The sequence below is a fragment of the Schistocerca cancellata genome, chromosome 1 (assembly GCF_023864275.1).
Source record: "Schistocerca cancellata isolate TAMUIC-IGC-003103 chromosome 1, iqSchCanc2.1, whole genome shotgun sequence".
NCBI classification, from domain to species: Eukaryota; Metazoa; Arthropoda; class Insecta; order Orthoptera; family Acrididae; genus Schistocerca; species Schistocerca cancellata.
The window spans coordinates 509,453,085-509,474,652 of NC_064626.1; the positions used below are offsets into that span (position 1 = coordinate 509,453,085).

The following is a 21,568-nucleotide window of genomic DNA, read 5'->3' on the forward strand; positions in this document are numbered from 1 at the left end:
TATACTGAGTGCACTATCCGAAAATTACCTCGAGCAATTAAACAGAGAACCGACTCGTGGAGATAACATCTTGGACCTACTGGTAACAAACAGACCCGAACTTTTCGACTCTGTAAGTGCAGAACAGGGAATCAGTGATCATAAGGCCGTTGCAGCATCCCTGAATTTGGAAGTTAATAGGAATGCAAAAAAAGGGCGGAAGGTTTATCTGTTTAGCAAGAGTAATAGAAGGCAGATTTCAGACTACCTAACAGATCAAAACGAAAATTTCTGTTCCGACACTGACAATGTTGAGTGTTTATGGAAAAAGTTCAAGGCAATCGTAAAATGCGTTTTAGACAGGTACGTGCCGAGTAAAACTGTGAGGGACGGGAAAAACCCACCGTGGTACAACAACAAAGTTAGGAAACTACTGCGAAAGCAAAGAGAGCTTCACTGCAAGTTTAAACGCAGCCAAAACCTCTCAGACAAACAGAAGCTAAACGATGTCAAAGTTAGCGTAAGGAGGGCTATGCGTGAAGCGTTCGGTGAATTCGAAAGTAAAATTCTATGTACCGACTTGACAGAAAATCCTAGGAAGTTCTGGTCTTATGTTAAATCAGTAAGTGGCTCGAAACAGCATATCCAGACACTCCGGGATGATGATGGCATTGAAACAGAGGATGACAAGCGTAAAGCTGAAATACTAAACACCTTTTTCCAAAGCTGTTTCACAGAGGAAGACCGCACTGCAGTTCCTTCTCTAAATCCTCGCACAAACGAAAAAATGGCTGACATCGAAATAAGTGTCCAAGGAGTAGAAAAGCAACTGGAATCACTCAACAGAGGAAAGTCCACTGGACCTGACGGGATACCAATTCGATTCTACACAGAGTACGCGAAAGAACTTGCCCCCCTTCTAACAGACGTGTACCGCAAGTCTCTAGAGGAACGGAAGGTTCCAAATGATTGGAAAAGAGCACAGGTAGTCCCAGTCTTCAAGAAGGGTCGTCGAGCAGATGCGCAAAACTATAGACCTATATCTCTGACGTCGATCTGTTGTAGAATTTTAGAACATGTTTTTTGCTCGAATATCATGTCGTTTTTGGAAACTCAGAATCTACTATGTAGGAATCAACATGGATTCCGGAAACAGCGATCGTGTGAGACCCAACTCGCTTTATTTGTTCATGAGACCCAGAAAATATTAGATACAGGCTCCCAGGTAGATGCTATTTTTCTTGACTTCCGGAAGGCGTTCGATACAGTTCCGCACTGTCGCCTGATAAACAAAGTAAGAGCCTACGGAATATCAGACCAGCTGTGTGGCTGGATTGAAGAGTTTTTAGCAAACAGAACGCAGCATGTTGTTATCAACGGAGAGACGTCTACAGACGTTAAAGTAACCTCTGGTGTGCCACAGGGGAGTGTTATGGGACCATTGCTTTTCACAATATATATAAATGACCTAGTAGATAGTGTCGGAAGTTCCATGCGGCTTTTCGCGGATGATGCTGTAGTATACAGAGAAGTTGCAGCATTAGAAAATTGTAGCGAAATGCAGGAAGATCTGCAGCGGATAGGCACTTGGTGCAGGGAGTGGCAACTGACCCTTAACATAGACAAATGTAATGTATTGCGAATACATAGAAAGAAGGATCCTTTATTGTATGATTATATGATAGCGGAACAAACACTGGTAGCAGTTACTTCTGTAAAATATCTGGGAGTATGCGTGCGAAACTATTTGAAGTGGAATGATCATATAAAATTAATTGTTGGTAAGGCGGGTACCAGGTTGAGATTCATTGGGAGAGTCCTTAGAAAATGTAGTCCATCAACAAAGGAGGTGCCTTACAAAACACTCGTTCGACCTATACTTGAGTATTGCTCATCAGTGTGGGATCCGTACCAGATCGGGTTGACGGAGGAGATAGAGAAGATTGAAAGAAGAGCGGCGCATTTCGTCACAGGGTTATTTGGTAACCGTGATAGCGTTACGGAGATGTTTAACAAACTCAAGTGGCGGACTCTGCAAGAGAGGCGCTCTGCTTCGCGGTGTAGCTTGCTCGCCAGGTTTCGAGAGGGTGCGTTTCTGGATGAGGTATCGAATATATTGCTTCCCCCTACTTATACCTCCCGAGGAGATCACGAATGTAAAATTAGAGAGATTAGAGCGCGCACAGAGGCTTTCAGACAGTCGTTCTTCCCGCGAACCATACGCGACTGGAACAGGAAAGGGAGGTAATGACAGTGGCACGTAAAGTGCCCTCCGCCACACACCGTTGGGTGGCTTGCGGAGTATAAATGTAGATGTAGATGTAGATGTAGTATCAGGAATCTGGCAAAACATAAAATCTCCGACAGCGATGCGGCCGGAAAAAGATCGTGCAAGAACGGGACAAATCACAATTGAAGAACTGCAGTTCTTCCGCAAATTGCGGCATATTTCAATGCTGGGCCTTTCAACAAGTGTCAGCATGCGAGTCATTCAAAGCAACATTGTCGATATGGGCTTTCGCAGCCGAAGGCCCACTCGTGGTCCCTTGATGACTGCAAGGCACAAAGCTTTACGCATCGCCTGAGCCCGTCAACACCGACGTTGGACTATTGATGACTGGAAACATGTTGCCTGGTCGAATGAGTCTCGTTTCAAATTGTGTCGAGCGGATGGACGTATATGGGTATGGAGACAACCACATGAATCCATGGAACCTGCATGTCAGCAGGGGACTGTTCAAGCTGCTGGATGGTTTGTAATGGTGTCGGTCGTGTGCAGCTGGATGGATATGGGACGTCTGATACATATAGATACAACTGTGAGAGGTGACACATACGTAAGCATCTTGTGTGATCACCTGCACCCATTTATGTGCATTGTGCAATCCAACGGACGTGGGCAATTCCAGGAGGAAAATGCGGCATCCACGGAGTGGCTCCAGGAACACTCTTCTGAGTTTAAGCACTTCCGCTGACCACCAAACTCCCCAGACATGAACATTATTGAGCGTATCTGGGATGCCTTGCAACATGCTGTTCAGAAGAGATCTCCACCATTCGCACACTTACGGATTTACGGACAGCTCTGGAGGATTCATGATGTCAGTTCCCTTCAGCACTACTTCAGACAGTAGTCGAGTCCATGACACTTCGCTTCGCGGCACTTCTGCGTGCTTGCGTGGGCCCTACACGATATTAGGCAGGTGTACCAGTTTCTATGGCTCGTCAGTGTATGTAGCCTGCCACAAGCTAGGCAGATCACCTCCGAGAACCAAGTAGCGTGCGCAAACTCAAGATCGATGTCGAGTCTCTGACCGGAAACGTGTGACAGTATGAATGTTACACACTCATTGCCAGTGAACGAAGTCATAAATGTCTACACAGCAATGCGTAACAGACAGAATTCCAAATCTAACTTGGTATGCAGAAGGCAAGGTGACAATAACGACATTCTATCTAGCCCCTGAAATTTTGAGACTGCAAACGCATAAAGTCGACAATTGGTCAAGATATATGGGCTGACAGTCATTCTGACGTCTTCATGTGAGTTTCACACTGTAGATTGCTGTTGCACGTCGTTGCTTTATACAGGTTATTCGGAAATTCCCTTTACACACTTCTAGGTCTTGCCCGCGGGGAATAATGCGAATTAGTATGTGCGTGCATGGTTTGATTTAGCGACGAAGCCACATTCATCTGGATGGGCTAGTCTATAAGCAAAATTGGCGCATATTGAGACTGAGAAATCGCATTTCGCGACATAGAGGTATCTTCACCCTCACTGTATAATGTGCAGTGTCCAGTCACGGAATAATCGGTGCGATATACCTTAATGGCACGGTGACTACCGAACGGCACGTGAAGGTTTTGGAAGGTGATTTCATCTCCGTTATCCAAAGTGACCCTGATTTCGACTATGTGATTCATGCAAGACGGAGCTCGACCCAATAGAAGCAGAGGGTCTTTGACGTCCTGGAGGAGCACTTTGGGGACCGCATTCTGACTTTAGGGTACCGAGAGGATAGCAACGTTTACATGTTGAATAAAGCGTGTTCATGCCGTAGCTTGTAAGTAATTTACGTTTTTCTTCATATCGTTCAGTAATTGTCACCTTGTATGTACATACAGGGTGGCTGTCTGATGATATTACAGACGTTCAAGAGCGGTGCAGACGGATAAACGTACCAACTGAGGGAAGGTTCCCTGGTTCGGAAATGACGAGTCGAAAGCTACAAGTAAAAATCATTCTTCTACCTCTAACAATGGAATACATGGACCGGTACCGTTTTCGCTAAGAACGTAAGGTGTGTAACTTTCAGTACGGATGAAAACAAGTAAAAATGTCCTGTAAATTATGGCTCTGAAATGCTGTGAGCATTTGTTAACCTTTGCTAGCGTGAAACGCATCTCCTATATTGAACAAGTGTTCATACCTCGTAAGATATGCAATATAGAGCCCATATTTGCCACACATTTTTTCTTGTTTTGGTCTATACTGCCACCTCTGATAGTTGCCTACCATACAATCGCAGCAACAAGAGTACTGGTGCATGTATTCCACTGTCAGAAGTATCAGAACGGTTTTCACTTTTAACTTTTGATTCGTTCGTTATCGGTACAGGGACCCTTACCTCAAATTGACACATTTATTCTTCTCCATCATCCTTGAAAGTCTGTAACATCGTCATGGACAACCACACATGTACATACATTTAGAGGCCCCGGCGCTTATGACTTCGACGCTCCGTGACACTCTGTAGCGTCGTTGGATGACGTTTCCGCACGTTGTTTCCTTTTGAAAATATTATGTACCCTCTCCCCTCTACAAGTCCTAGAAGTTTGTAATAGGAATGTCCTAACACCGTGTACAAAGTACCAGCGCCGGGGAGCATGAGCTTAGTCTTTTGTTGTTTGACCGATCTCTGTCGCATCCAGCAGCCTCAATAAAATGTTGCTCCAGAAGCGTGCGTTACAGTAGTATTGCGTGGATAGCCTCAACCGAAATGCGTAGCTACGGAGGTCAAAATAATAAAATTAACTATCTCTAGGCGTGATTTTAGGAGTAAAATTTTATTTGTATGGATATATTAAGGAAATCAGCGGTATCCATTACTGTATAAGTTAAACGCTGCCATAACAATTTGTGAGCTCTTCCACGTATTTCTACACATTCCTTAATAACTGAATCTCAGAAGGATCTCGTCATGGCAGTGATTTTCGTGTCAGAATAATCCATGAAGTGTTCCGCCTAGATACAGTGCTCGGCTATATCTGTCTTAACTTTGCTGTGAAAGGCGAGTGTGGTGTTCATGTTACAAGCACATTTCATGAACTGTGTACGTGATCCGCATAAAGTAGGGTTTGCATATCGACATTGTGTTCTCTACAGTCCTGTCTTCCGCAAGCCCACATCATCTTTTACCGAGCAGGGAAGAACAAAGATCTTTGTAGGTGGCCTAGAGATTACTTGAACATGCTTGTTTAAGAGTATGCCTAATTTATGCTTAATTTACCTGAAACGTTAGCTTCATATGCGAGAAATGCCTAGCAAACGAAAATCTTGGCCAAAATATGGTATCTCTTCGATTCATTTATTGAGATATGTACAAAATACGATTGTAGGATGACCTCATTAATTATAATAATGGCTTTCAACTTGAAAAGGAGTGGGCTACGGTTACTTGTTTAATATCCTCGCAAATACAAAATTTATACCAAATATCATCTTAACTCTGTGTACCTACAGATCGACAAGGGACGTACAATCAAAAACTCTGTTGCAAATTCCCTCTTCGCCTCATATGGAGTAACATTTAATAGAGGACGCAAAACCCGACAGAGGCCCGTCATACGGTCGCCACATATGCGCACGTGACACCGTGCCAGTTGCTTGTATAAGGCCTGTGACGGACACCACAAAAGCTCCACTTTGTCTTACCATAGTCATGGGTGTCACACATAACCAGTGAATAAGGGTCGCTCTATTCTACCAATTGTACCCGCTCTTTAAGAGTGATCCGCTATCAAATATCGCAAAACTGAGTATTTTTAGTGCTACCACGTATAGCGCGGAAGCGTGGTGACTAGCCGCCGACACACATTTCGGAAGAATGCCGTATTTAGAGAAAAGTTTTCCACCGCGAACGCTCGCCCCTATAATCTCATCACTTTATACAACACTCAGTGCTATCACCCATCTGTTCAATCATCCAGATAAAATCTGTCAGATTCTATACGGAACGTCTTCTTCAGCCCACATCAATTCATTAGGCGAAGAAGTCCTAAATTCACAAACGTCCCAAGCTGACCTTCACAAGACCCTTAGGGACTCATGCTTATTTACGAAGTACGCAGACGTAGCACTCCACGCAGGCAGTCAAAGCCCCTCCTTATCTACACAACCGTAGCACAATCTGAAGTCACATGATTCCCTGTGGAGATGCTGGCAGTTTTATCTGACCAATACGCTCAGCAATCTCCAGTGGTAAACTCACCTGGTAGTCAACCGGAATATCGTGATAAGACGTCATCCAGCCGCAATTGCGAAATCGCATTGAATACCCATTACGCTACGAAGATTTCAAGAATGACACCGATCTTGAACTATCGATCCAGCACATGGGCTGGATTTTTACCTCCTGCAGAGGGTCAACTGCCAGATGTGGTGTAATTGTAAAATGTAAACTTTAACGGCCGGAAATGTCACAATTAATAACATGTTCCGGGCTATTATGCCGTGGTCGAATGAAATTCACTTTAAAACCCGACGTCTCGTCTCCATCTTCGGAGGACATTTTCAAGGGGGATCGTAGTTTTTGCTGGCCGGGGTGGCCGAGCGGTTCTAGGCGCTACAGTCTGGAACCGCGCGACCGCTACGGTCGCAGGTTCGAATCCTTCCTCGGGCATGGATGTGTGTGATGTCCTTAGGTTAGTTGGGTTTAAGTGGTTCTGAGTTCTAGGGGACTGATGACCTCAGAAGTTAAGTCCCATAGTGCTCAGAGCCATTTTTGATCGTAGCTTTGTTGAATGTCAAATTCACACCGTGGCTCGCTACTGTGCACTTCTGAGTCATAGTGAGTCAGGCTGTGAATCGAACATTCAGCAACGCTACGAACTCCCTTGAAAATGCCTCCGCAGATGGGGAGGAAACATCGAGCTTTAAAGTGAAATACATTCGACCACCACATAATAGCCTGGAAGATTTTATTAATTGTGGAAATGTCACAAATAATATAATGTTCCGCGCTACTAAGCCGTGGTCGAATGGAATTCACTTTAAAACCCGATGTTTCGTTCCCATCTGCGGAGAACATTTTCAAGTGGGCTTGTAGCTTTTCTGAATGTTCGATTCACACCGTGGCTCGCTACTGAGCACTACTGAGTCAGTGGTGAGCCAGGCTGTGAATCGAACATTCAGCAAAGCTACGAGCCCACTTGAAAATGTCCTCCGCAGATGGGAACGAAACATCGGGTTTTAAAGTGAAATCCATTCGACCACGAGGGCATAATAGCTTAGAAAATTTTATTAATTGTAAAATGTGGTGTACTTGTTGCAGTCATGGCAGCAGAAAGCGGAACAATGTTCCTCGCAAATGCTATCTCCGTCGCTTCCCGAATGTGCCTCCATATGGCTACGGTGACGAAATATAGTTGGACAAAATTACGGGAACACCACGCGAAATATATGCGTGAACATAAATGCTGATGCTAGCCAAGCCTGTAGGATGGGTTTTTGTACCTGACCCGGTCTAAGGCGCTGCAGTCATGGACTGTGCGGCTAGTCCCGGCGGAGGTTCGAGTCCTCCTTCGGGCATGGGTGTGTGTGTTGGTCCTTAGGATAATTCAGGTTAAGTAGTGTGTAAGCTTAGGGATTGTTGACCTTAGCAGTTAAGTCCCATAAGATTTCACACACATTTGAACATTCTTTTTGTACCTGACCTCGAACGGCACCTGTGCGCTGTCGTCATTACGTGTCAGTCGTGGTCCGAACTGCGCTTTCTGTAATTGTGAGTGTGTTACATCGAAGCTGACTGAATTCGAACGTGGCCAAATGGTTGGTGCTCGTATGGTGGGCGCTTCCGTGTTTGATGTTTCAGGAGACACCGTATCAAAAATGTATTTCGCATACAGGGAGAGCGATAAAGCATCATCTGCTAAGTCGCAAAACGGACTAAAGTGCACTGATTGATCGCGACAGACGGTCATTGAAGAGGTTGGGTTGGGCTGTTGAGAGGAGGGGACAACACAGCGAGGTGATGGGTCTCATCGGATTAGGGAAGGACTGCGAAAGAACTCAGCTATGCCCTTTCAAAGGAACCATCCCGGAAAATGCTTGGAGCTATTTAGGGAAATCACGAAAACCTAAATCAGGATGGCCGGACACGAGATTGTTCAAAATGTTCAAATGTGTGTGAAATCTTATGGGACTTGACTGCTGAGGTCATCAGTCCCTAAGCTTACACACTACTTAACCTAAATTATCCTAAGGACAACACACACACCCATGCCTGAGGGAGGACTCGAACCTGCGCCGGGACCAGCCGCACAGTCCATGACTGCAGCGCCTAAGACCGCTCGGCTAATCAGGCTCGGCGACACGGGATCGAACCGTCGTCCTCCCGAATGCCAGTCCAGCATTGAAGAGGACTATGACGAAATATAACAGGACGACTGCTGAAAAAGTCGCTGCAGAGCTGAATGTCGCATTTGCAAACCCTGTCAGCACCAAAACAATACGAATGGCCGCGCGGGATAGCCGCGCGGTCTGGGGCGGCTTATCGAGATCGGCGCGGCTCCACCCATCGGAGGTTCGGGTCCTCCCTCCGGCATGGGTGTGTGTGTTGTTATTGCCTTAGTTAGTTTCAGTTAGATTAAGTATTTTGTATCCTTAGGGATCTATGACCTCAGCAGTTTGGCCCCCCAGGATCTTACCACAAATTTCCAACACGAAGGGTGCTTCATAAGCAGGGAATTTCAGGGAGAGTTGGAATTCCAAAACCACACTCCGGCGATGCAAATGCCTGTAACAAGAAAACGTGATGCCAGAGCAATAAAATCTGGGTTATGGAGCAATGGATGAGAGCTACACTCCTGGAAATTGAAATAAGAACACCGTGAATTCATTGTCCCAGGAAGGGGAAACTTTATTGACACATTCCTGGGGTCAGATACATCACATGATCACACTGACAGAACCACAGGCACATAGACACAGGCAACAGAGCATGCACAATGTCGGCACTAGTACAGTGTATATCCACCTTTTGCAGCAATGCAGGCTGCTATTCTCCCATGGAGACGATCGTAGAGATGCTGGATGTAGTCCTGTGGAACGGCTTGCCATGCCATTTCCACCTGGCGCCTCAGTTGGACCAGCGTTCGTGCTGGACGTGCAGACCGCGTGAGACGACGCTTCATCCAGTCCCAAACATGCTCAATGGGGGACAGATCCGGAGATCTTGCTGGCCAGGGTAGTTGACTTACACCTTCTAGAGCACGTTGGGTGGCACGGGATACATGCGGACGTGCATTGTCCTGTTGGAACAGCAAGTTCCCTTGCCGGTCTAGGAATGGTAGAACGATGGGTTCGATGACGGTTTGGATGTACCGTGCACTATTCAGTGTCCCCTCGACGATCACCAGTGGTGTACGGCCAGTGTAGGAGATCCGCTCCCCACACCATGATACCGGGTGTTGGCCCTGTGTGCCTCGGTCGTATGCAGTCCTGATTGTGGCGCTCGCCTGCACGGCGCCAAACACGCATACGACCATCATTGGCACCAAGGCAGAAGCGACTCTCATCGCTGAAGACGACACGTCTCCATTCGTCCCTCCATTCACGCCTGTCGCGACACCACTGGAGGCGGGCTGCACGATGTTGGGGCGTGAGCGGAAGACGGCCTAACGGTGTGCGGGACCGTAGCCCAGCTTCATGGAGACGGTTGCGAATGGACCTCGCCGATACCCCAGGAGCAACAGTGTCCTTAATTTGCTGGGAAATGGCGGTGCGGTCCCCTACGGCACTGCGTAGGATCCTACGGTCTTGGCGTGCATCCGTACGTCGCTGCGGTCCGGTCCCAGGTCGACGGGCACGTGCACCTTCCGCCGACCACTGGCGACAACATCGATGTACTGTGGAGACCTCACGCCCCACGTGTTGAGCAATTCGGCGGTACGTCCACCCGGCCTCCCGCATGCCCACTATACGCCCTCGCTCAAAGTCCGTCAACTGCACATATGGTTCACGTCCACGCTGTCGCGGCATGCTACCAGTGTTAAAGACTGCGATGGAGCTCCGTATGCCACGGCAAACTGGCTGACACTAACGGCGGCGGTGCACAAATGCTGCGCAGCTAGCGCCATTCGACGGCCAACACCGCGGTTCCTGGTGTGTCCGCTGTGCCGTGCGTGTGATCATTGCTTGTACAGCCCTCTCGCAGTGTCCGGAGCAAGTATGGTGGGTCTGACACACCGGTGTAAATGTGTTCTTTTTTCCATTTCCAGGAGTGTATTTGGTCGGATGAGTCTTGTTGCACACTGTTTCCAAATTCTGATCGAGTTTATGTCCCAAGAGTGAAAATTGTCGGGATGTCGGTGATTATTTGGGCAGCCATATCGTGGTATTCCATGGGTACCACGGTTTTCAGCATTTTAGCTGATGAGATCCATCTCACGGTACAATTTTAGTTCGCCAATAGTGATGCTGTGTTCCAAGAAAACTTCAGAATTGGTTCGCTAGGCACAAGGATGAATTTTTGCATCTTCCCTAACCACTACAGTCGCCAGCTCTAAATATCGCTGAGCCTTTGTGGTCTACTTTGCAACAAAGGGTGCGTGATCGCTATTCACCTACATCATTGTTACCTAAACTTGCCACTATTTTGCAGGAAGAATGGCATAATACTCTATTGAAAACCATACAGGGCCTGTTCTTACCAATTTCTGGACGAGTGGAAGCTGTTTTGAGGTCAACGGTTTTACTACATGGTATTAGACGCGGTAATGTGTGTCTTTTTGGTTCAAATAGGTCAAATGGCTCTGAGCACTATGGGACTTAACATCTGAGGTCATCAGTCCCCTAGACTTAGAATTACTTAAACCTAACTAACCTAAGGACATCACACACATCCATGCCCGAGGCAGGATTCGAACCTGTGACAGTAACGGTCACGCGGCTCCAGACTGAAGCGCCTAGAACCGCTCGGCCACTTCGGCCGGCTGCCTTTTTGGTGTTTCCTTACTTTTTCCCAATCTCTGTAAGTGTACCACCATTATCCGTGCACGGCATGATACGCTTCCATGTCCTCCTACTCATCTGCATTAGCAGTTAAGTCCTTTTTCACGCGGAGTAGCATAGTGCTCCTTTTACTTCCAGGTTCTGCAGCACTCGTTCTGGTTGACTTGCAGGGTGACCCCACCGCCGATGCAGTAATTCCAGTACTTATTTCCTTTCAGCCTGGTGGACCACATAGAGCGGCGGACATGTAATACATTTGTCAAGAGAAAACATTTCTTGTACCATATGAAAAAATGAAATGTCGTGTGGCTAGGGCCTTCCGCCGGGCAGACCAGTCGCCTGGTGCAAGTCTTTTGAGTTGACGCCATTTTGGCGACTTGCTTGTCGATGGGGATGAGATGATGATGATTGAGACAACACAACACCCAGTCCCTCAGCAGGGAAAATCTCCGATCCAGCCGGGAATCGAACCCGGGCTCCTTGGCATGGCAGTCCGCCACAACGACCACTCAGCTATCGGGGCGGTCATCTATCACATGATCGAACTCTTATGATTCGGAGCTCCTTACAGAACCGTTCACGAGATCTATCCATCACTTGTCTCATATTTTCGTTGTTATGTCTCCCTTCATGAACCCAAACTTGTCACTAAGCGCTACTCCAAAGTGATCTCTGGTACCTGCCAACGTTCTTCACCATAGAGGCAGAGACAATCAATCAGTTGTTCAAGGCACAGACTTTATTCTCCTCCCAGGGCAGTCACGTGGCAGTTGTGTGGCCAATCACCTTGCAATTCATGTGATGAGCACTGTTGCCGTATGAATGATCAGTACGGGATGTTGAAATCGTAAATATCTTATTATGACGCTTTTTACACGCTTTTAGTTCAGGTGTGGCAACGGCCTTGCCGCAGTGGATACTACCCGTTCCCGTCAGATCAACGAAGTTAAGCGCTTTCGGGTGTGGCCGGCACTTGGATGGGTGACCATCCGAATTGCATTGTTTGGGTGAGCAAACCAGACAGCGAGGTCATCGGTCCCGTTGGATTAGGGAAGGACGGTAAAGGAAGTCGGCCGTGCCCTTTTAAAGGAACCATCCTGGCATTTGCCTGGAGCGATTTAGGGAAATCACGGAAAACCTAAATCAGGATGGTCGGACGCGGGATTGAACCGTCGTCTTCCTGAATTGACCATCCGGGCCGCCATGAGCTGTTGCCATTTTTCGGGGTGCACTCAGCCTCGTGATGCCAACTGAGGAGCTACTCTACCGAATAGTGGCGGCTCCCGTCAAAGAAAACCATCATAACGACTGGGAGAACGGTGTGCTGACCACATTCCCCTCCTATCCTCATCGTCAGCTGAGGATTACACGGCGGTCGAATGGTCCCGATGGGCCACTTTTGGCCAGAAGACGGAGTGCTTTTAGTTCAGGTGTAAAGGGACTTTATAGCTAAGGCATAGGCTTCTGTGTACAAGTGGCGATCGTCATAATGTCAAACTGTCAGTAAAAGGCCCTCTAGGGCCTCTTCTTTCCTTTCCCTTTAGAGGTGTTACTTTCGATGGGAGAGATTCTGCATTTGGTTTCTGGAAGACGTGCTTTCTGTTATACAGGAAGCAGGGACGTCCATCTCCCCGCAGCTGTCGATGGTGATAACGGGTGCCATCCAGTTCGTGGCGACCGGATTCTCGTCGGTGCTGGTGGAGAACGCGGGTCGTCGCCCGCTGATGATCAGCTCCGGGCTGCTGATGACGTTCTCGCACTTGACGCTGGCGGTGCACCAGGGCTGGCCGTGGCTGCAGCTCGCGGCCGGCTGGCTGCCGCTCGTGGCCATCAACCTCTTCCTCATCGGCTTCGCCGTGGGGCTGGGCCCGCTGTCGTGGCTGCTGATCGCCGAGCTGCTGCCGCCCGGAGACAAGCGCTGGGCCGTCGGCGCCGCCACCTCCGTCAGCTGGCTCGCCTGCGCCCTCATGACCGGCTTCTTCGACGAGTTCGTCCGCCTCTTCGGCACGTCGGCCGCCTACTGGGTGCTGGGCTGCATCTGCGCCGCCTACACAGTCTTCGTCACGGCGCTACTCCCGGAGACGCGCGGCCTCACGGGCCACCAAATACAGTGCCACCTGTCGAGGCAGGGCGGCACCTCCTGCTGCATAAGTTCCGGCAGCTGCGACAACGTGCAGGAGACCGACCAAACGTCAGGGCATGTCTAGCAGCGGGTGGCTTTCTCTCCCAGCAATACTGAAAAGAGACTATGCTGTTGTCCCCACTAGAACTGTGGAAGGAAAACTGTAGAAGGAAAAGAACACTTCTGTCGCAGTTGATAGAGTAGTCAATGAATCATCAAACTCTCTCTCTCTCTCTCTGTCTATACGCGCGCACACACACACACGCACACACACACACACACACACACACACATACACAATCTCCCATCAGTCACTTGCGAGGTACAATAATACACTGAAATCGTTGCTGACTTTCCCCTTCACAAAGCCTATCGGCAACTTACTACGGTGCTATCTATTTTGGGTCGACAATCTTTTCACTCGTTTGACGCGGTCTACCACGACTTTTTCTTTTGTGTTTATCTCTTCATCGGAGACTAGCACTTGCACTCAACACCCTCAATTATTTGTAGAGTGTATTCCGATTTCCTCCCCTACTCCCCTCTGCATATCCATGTAGTAACACGGTATCTATTTCTTGATGTATTGATACATGTCCTATCAGCCTATATGTTCCTTTCTTCGTTGATTCTGTGAACCATGTTCTCATGTTATCAGTCCAACTAATTTACAACATCCTTCTGTAGCACCACATCTCAAATACTTCGAATCTCTTCTTTTCCGTTTCTCCCACAACCCATCATTCACTTCGATTCAATACTGTGCTTCAAACATGCGCTCTTAGAGATTTCTTCATCAAATTGAGGTCGATGTTTGGTACGAATGCCCTCTTCTTCTGTCCTAGTCTTTATTTTGATGTCCTCTTTGCTTTTTCCGCCGTGTGTCGTTTAACTTCTAACATAGCAGAATTCCTTCACTTCATCTACTTCGTGGTCACAAATTCCGATGTGAAGTTTATCGCTTATTTCATTTCTGCTACTCCTCATCACTTCCGTCCTCCTTCTGTTTGCCCTCAACCCATATTCTGTACTCACTATACTGATTATTCCACTCAACAGGTCCTGTAATTCTTCTTCGCCTTCAGCGAGGATAGCACTGTCATCAGTGAATCTCACAGTTGGTATCCTTTCACTCTCAGTCCCACTCGTGAACCTAACTCCTCCTTCTGTTATTGTTTGTACGATGTGTAGATTGAACAGTTCTGCCGGAAGATTGCATCCCTTCCTTACTTCCTTTTAATCCAAGCACTTCGTTTATGGTTTTCAGTTCTAACTGTTCCCTCCTGATTTTTGTACATAATGTTTTCAGCCATGTTACTATACAGCTTCCACCTATTTTCCTTAGGACTACCAAGATCTTGCACCATTTGACATTGTTGAATGAAATTACAGAAAAATCATCTAGACAACCGTCAGCGCCCACCAATGTTTCAGTGTGATGATACAGAAAATCGTGTGGAGAAGAACATTTTAGTCGCAGTTGGTGCGTTAATCACTGAAATCATCAAATTCTCTCTCTCTCTCTCTCTCTCTCTCTCTCTCTCTCTCTCTCTCTCTCTGTCTCTCTCTCTCTCTCTCCCTTTCTCCCTTCCCCCTTCCTCCCTCCCTATTCCTCCCTCCCTAAAACACAACACACACACACACACATACACAAACAAACAAACACCTCTGAGAACTCATTTTCCCTTTCGTTGCTGTTGTGCGCATCGAAAAGACTAGTAACAGCTAACTAAAATATATGGGTAATAATTACTGCCCATTATTTAAGTGAGATGATATAGTGAAATGGCTGGAAAGAAGGTGCAGAGTGTTATTGCCCTCCTACAGATTCAGCTTTCTACAATCTGTTTGACTGTGCACACATCAATCCGATCACTCAGGTCACTAATTCTAATTCTGAAGCTACATTTGTGTTTTCCGTCGTGAAACAAATGCTGTGCTTGTGATACATATATAGCTGGGCCCGAATTAGTTTATATAATTTGTTAAGAAGGATAGACAGGATTTCATACAAGTTGATGATTATTATTATTTTCTTGTCGTCTCCAAAATTTTCTTCTGATCTAACTCTTCATGTATTGTTACATGGCTTTCTCAAACACTGATCTTAATCGCACCGTTTTGGTAGGAGGGTATGCGGGTCTATACGAGTGAGGATAGTTTTTGTTTCATTTTTTCACAAACTCACTCAGAGGCAGTGTTCTCCTTTGTTGTGCGGTGAACAAATTTGAACGCATTGGGAGCCAACTGCTTTAAGTAGTTAAAATTGTCCCATCGATTGTCCTTATAGATGTGCTTAGGTGCGCATCATTCTAGTGAATATAAGCACTGTCAAGTTACATTACGGAAATTCAGTCCCATTGTTTTAATTCTGTTAATAATTTCCAGAACCCGTCAAAATCAAAAACCAAAATTAATTACAAATACTGTAGTCAATTACGCAAAACTAGTCTGGGCCGTATATCTGGGTAACAGTATCTGCTTAAAAAGTAGACGTACTCTTGCATTTGTTTTATTATAAATGAAGATGCCATATAAACTGAATAAAACAGATACAACACCAACCCCTAGACACAATTCAGTTTTGTGAAGATGTGAAAGATGTAAAGGATTATTTTCGATATCCTTCGCAAAGAGTATAGAGTGTGTTATGAAAAATCGGATCACCTCGAATTGACAGGGAATAGGGGCCCGTCAGAAACAATACATTGAACGTATAGGGAAGACAGCTACTCAGGATGTAGAGTCACATATTCAGGCGGGCAGTGCACTGTTCTCCGTCGTTTAGTTTATCGGTTCTCATTTTTTTAACCTGCTTTCGAAGGCATAAGGGAGCGGTACCATATCGTGCAGATATAAAGAGATTGCTTCTGTCTAATCCGTGATTGAGTCACCTACGAAATAAATTCTACAACCATTTAGAAAGTTGATACGTTTTATTGATCACACGAATATTGTTGAAAATATGTAGTTGTGTTTTTGTTCCATGCCCATACACGCACATATTTGATGTGTTATTCATTCTGGCTGTATGATGCATACTGTTCCCAGTACCAACACTACAGGCGAAACCAACGGGTTTACATTAAAGAAACTTAGATTTATTTTTTCATAATTAATTTAAGCACACACAGTATTAAGAAAACGGTGACAGCAACGTCTAAGTTGGAATACCGCAGGATAAGTAACCGAGTGGTCAGCCTTGTTAGGTTCAACGTCACAACAGCGTGACCTATTTAAAATGTGAATAATATTCCAGACGAGAACGTACAGATCTTCAGATGTGACATGTCGTGGATGTCACACATTTTACTGTTGTGAATCAAGCTGACAGTCACTGCAGTGATTGATTCTGAGAGGCTACGGTGAAAATCTTAAGAAGAAAGTTTCCTAAATGTGTCCCTAAAAATTAGTGCAGATAATGCCGTTAAACTTCAGTAACACATTCTAAACATAAACCGAAAGAAAGAATCTCCTTTCATGAAAGCTAGTGTCTACAAAATCCCAATACTCCTTCAAAAACACAGGCAGCGGCTGAAGCTAGCGAATTCATATAATACGCTTCGCTTTAATTATCCGAAAACGGACCCTACAGATGCCAACGGCTTGCCGCAGTGGTGACACCTGTTCCCCTCAGATCACCGAAGTTAAGCGCTGTTGGGTTTGGCTGGCACTTAGATGTGTCACCTTCCGTGTCTACCGAGTGCTGTTGTCAAGCGGGGTGCACTCAGCCCTTGTGAGGACACCTGAGGAGGTACTTGGCTGGAAAGTAGCGCGGCCGGTCACGAGAATTGACAACGGCCGGGAGGGCGGTGTGCTGACCACACGCCCCTCCGTAACCGCATCCGGTGATGTCTAAGAGCTGGAGATGACGAGGCGGCCGGTCGGTACCGCCGACTTTTCAAGGCCCGTCCGGACGGTGTTTGTTTTGTTTCTGCCCTGTAGGTACCACTTCACAAAATGTTCCGGTGTTCCGAAGTGCTACGTCGTGAAGTATTACATTGTTTTCTTTATGTAGAATTGATGACATTAAAATGGTTATAGCAGCTGGAAACTCGACTTAAATGTCAGATTCAGTAACACAGAGTTTTATCTTATCTGATATTAAGGTAGTCAGAAAATCGTATGACATTTACTTTCTTCTCTCGCAGATTGGCCAAATTTCTCTTCGTTCGCCTGTGAGAAGTCTGTCTCTTTATATAGGGATTTGCTGAACTGTTTCACTGCTTTGTTATTGCTACAGCGCTGCCCTGGAGACAAGCAATGCTGGTACTGATTCTACATCTACATCTACCCTCTGCAAACCACTGTGAAGTGCATGGTAGAGGTTACATCACACTAAACCAATTATTAGAGTTTTCTTCCGTTCCAGTCACGTATGGAAGGCGGGAAGAATGATTCTTTAAATGCCTCCATGCGTCTTCTAATTAATCGAACATTGTCCTCTCGATTCCTACGGATGTGATACGTGGAGTTTGCAGTATCATCATTTAAAGCCGGTTCCTGAAACTCTGTAAGTAGGCTTTATCTGGACAGTTTACGTCGATCCCCAAGAATTTGCCAGTTCACATTCTTACGTGTCTCTGTAATACTGTCCCACAGGCCAAAGGAACATGTTACCATTTGTGCTACCCTTCTATGTATACGTTAAATATCCAATGCTAGTTTTATGTTGTACGGGTCGCACATACTTGACCAGTTTTCTAGGGTGGACCACACGAGTGATTTGTAAGCAATCTCCTGTGTAGACTGATAGCATTTCCCCTGTATTCTACCACTAAAACAATATACCTGTTTTACCCAGGACTGACCCATCATTCCATTTCATATCCCTATACAGCGTAACACTGAGCCTTTTGTATAAGTTGACTGATATTATAGTCATAGGATAGTACAATTTTTCGTTTTGTGAAGCGCACTTCTTCTTCTGCTTGAAACTTCTGCTTTTCGCTAGCTTGCAAGTAACTTTATATCCTCTGACAAAGAAGAAATATTCTCGTATCAAAAACATGACCCTTTTACCTATCGTAAGGAAGTTCATAATTTGCTTTGTTAATGCACAAATTAGTGTTTCATCAAGTAGGAAAATAGAACAAAATACTATAGATGATAGTTTAATCTTTTTCATCCGATGAAGAAATTCAGCATAAAACGTTTGTTACAGTGATATTTCATACAAACTGTACATAAGGAAGTGTAATTTCAGTGAGATAAATCTAGTAAAAAATCAATGAACAATATATTCCTTAAAAATTCACATCAGACACAGTATCATACACAGTACATGTTCACCTATCAATCACAAAAGTGGTTCCTGACCATATATCATAAATGCGTGCCTTTCTAGCTTTAATTAAGACATAGATAATATTGTTCAAAACTTTGAAGTGTAATAATATCAGATTTTCGTCTCGTGTACAAATAAAACAATTTATGTGTTCGTTATTGTAATACTATGAAAAACTAGACACGTGAAGTGCTTGTCAGTTAATTACATTAAAAGTATAAAATAATTAAAGAACTAAATTAGGATATTCTTTCACCAAATCCTATCGCTGCCCTGGTTTCATTTGGTTGTTTTATATGATGATAAGTACATGAAGAATATAGGAATGCCGAGTATAAGTTGACTGATATTATAGTCATAGGATACTACAATTTTTCGTTTTGTGTAGCGCACTTCTTCTTCTGCTTGTAACTTCTGATTTTCGCTAGCTTGCAAGTAACTTTATAAGCTCTGACAAAGAAGAAATATGTATATCTCAGTTATTTCTGTAAAAAAGGGGAATTCGACTGGAGTGTAGAAAACCACACGTAACCTTTTAAATCAATAATGGGAAAACGTTGTCACCTTTCATATATAGGTAATTACATCTGTTTGTAGGCGTGGAAGAGGTTCTGAAGATTCCACAAGATCTGACGCAGATAATGTAATGTGGCATCTTCGAGGTGGTACATGTGGACGTGTTTTCTTCACACAGTGAATACATACATTTTGGGATCTGAAACATATTTTTCATGTTAATCAAACATTTTCGTGAATTTATTAGTTATGTTTCTCCATGCAGAGAAAGTATAGATCGATTTTTTAAATTCTGTCCATCCTTAGTCACGATGCTACAGTCCAGAAAATGCTACGATAGCAAAAGCTTACTCGAAATAATTATTCAGTGTGATGGCTGCGTTTGCAGTTTAGACTCTTACCTGTCGTTAGCAGATGTCGTACAATTATTTCATTAAAATTTATGAAAGCTTGACGGGGCTTCACATGGGGATATGTATCTTCGACAACTAATAATCCTAATGCTTTTCTTTCAATCTTTTGTCAAATTTCTCTTAATAATGACAACCAGTTTTGTTCAAATTTCGACCATCCTCAGATCTGCGAAAACAAATAAAAGATATGCTGAGTTTTATCCTAAATAACTAATTTTAAAAAATACACGATAAATATAAAAATGTATAACAGACAACCTATCAACTAACGTGCTGTGCGCACTTTCCGTAAGTAACTAACTTACATACGTCATAAAATCAGGAATACAAAGGAGTAGAGGCAAACATGTTAGGAGGTGTCGCTCTGTCTATGTCTTATATCAAAATGATGAAATCACTGCGTTAAAACTAAATCGTTGCAAAGATAAAATAAAGTAAAGTATTGGAGAGTGTAGGAAATAAGAATGGAAAAGAATCTCGCAGTCTACATCTAGAAGACATTTTCATTATGCTAGGAAAGTGATGTACTTCTTTTGCGTGTATGCACCTCAGTTTTATTATTACTATTATTATTATTATTATTATTATTATTATTATTATTTATGAAGATGCGTACAGCACATCGATATAGTAGGTTGCTCTACGACTACACCTGGTATCATATAGACTTATATGTACGTCATATGTTTGTTTCATATTAGTTACGTTATGTCAGACTTAGCACAACGTTTGAAATTTTAACGAAATTGTTAATCACTGTTTAGGAAAATGCGAAAATAGATTGCAATGAAGATGTTAGTGTACTGACATTTTCCTTATCACTGCCAGTGCAAATCAATCTCATCCGTCTTTTGCGTCTCGTGCAAAACTCATGGAGACGTTGTGACAGATGGATTATCGGCTTACGAGATTTCTGCACGAGGCGTCAGGTTATGAGAAGACATGCGCTGTGTTTCAGACAACGTCACTTCGCTGTCAAATTTCAGCTCTTAGAATGTGTATTGTCTTAACTGGTTAAACATTGCTTCTGGAATATATCACCAATGTAATTATTATTTTTTCTAAATCGCTTCAATAAGTTACCTTATATTAACACTATGATTCCCGTGTTTGAATAGGTGGTCTAGTAAAAGCTGATAAAACTCCAATTCAGACACCTACTAAGATTAAAACACAGTTATTTTAGAAGAGATATTAATTCCATGTTAGTCGTGCATTAGACACGCAGATGAGATAGACGCTCCAGTACCCGTGTGAAGCGTGAGAATGGTAACAACAGTAGACAAAATGAAGGATAGGGTTTATGTTCCTTCATCGACAAAGAGGTCATTATAGACCGAGCACTAGCTCATGAATGGACAAGAATGGAAAAGGAAATTGATCATGATCATATTTAACAAACAATTGTGACATAAAATTAGAGGAAACCTGAATTACGAAGACCAGACTGGAATTTGAACCTCACACCTCTCAAATAAGAACATTTAAGTTGATTTAACAAAAGGATCCTTAAGCTAAACAGAATTGGAGTAGTTCTCTCTATGTAATGTCATTCCTAATGAGGCGCTTGAGAGGGAGTATTTGCTCCCAACTGTGTTGACATTCGGGTTAATATTTTCACACCCATATGATGTTTGACAGCGTCGATGGAATACGAATGATTAAAACCTGTCTTTGAATTACGAGTGGCATTGTATATTACAAAATGAAATGTGGAGTAAACCAAAGCATACCAACAAAAGTCTGAACTTAAGCTTCTTCCTATTTAATAATAGTTAATTATGGTTTCAGGACAATTTTAAATCAAACTTAGATCAAAGTGATGCAGATAATGTGAGATCGAAATTATGAACTAATAATAGAGTAAAACCACCAAATGTTTAAACTAATCAATAAAATTAGTATGATAATGGTAAAGGAGATATATTGTGAGAATATTTCAATCCGAAATAAATTCACATATTTTTCAAACTTTCATTAGTGAGGAAATCTCCTGATAACGGGGTGAAATTGCT

At 44.3% G+C, this 21,568-nt stretch overlaps 1 protein-coding gene across 1 annotated transcript in view; it reads left to right on the top strand.

Moving 5' to 3' along the window:
- The window catches only part of LOC126186611 (solute carrier family 2, facilitated glucose transporter member 8-like), a 37,508-nt gene extending 24,086 nt beyond the window's left edge, over window positions 1-13,422 (top strand). Inside the window, exon 4 of the mRNA XM_049928229.1 lies at window positions 12,826-13,422. Within this exon, the coding sequence (XP_049784186.1) occupies window positions 12,826-13,422 (597 nt within the window). The remainder of the gene's footprint in view (window positions 1-12,825) is intronic.
- Window positions 13,423-21,568: the final 8,146 nt, after the last annotated feature.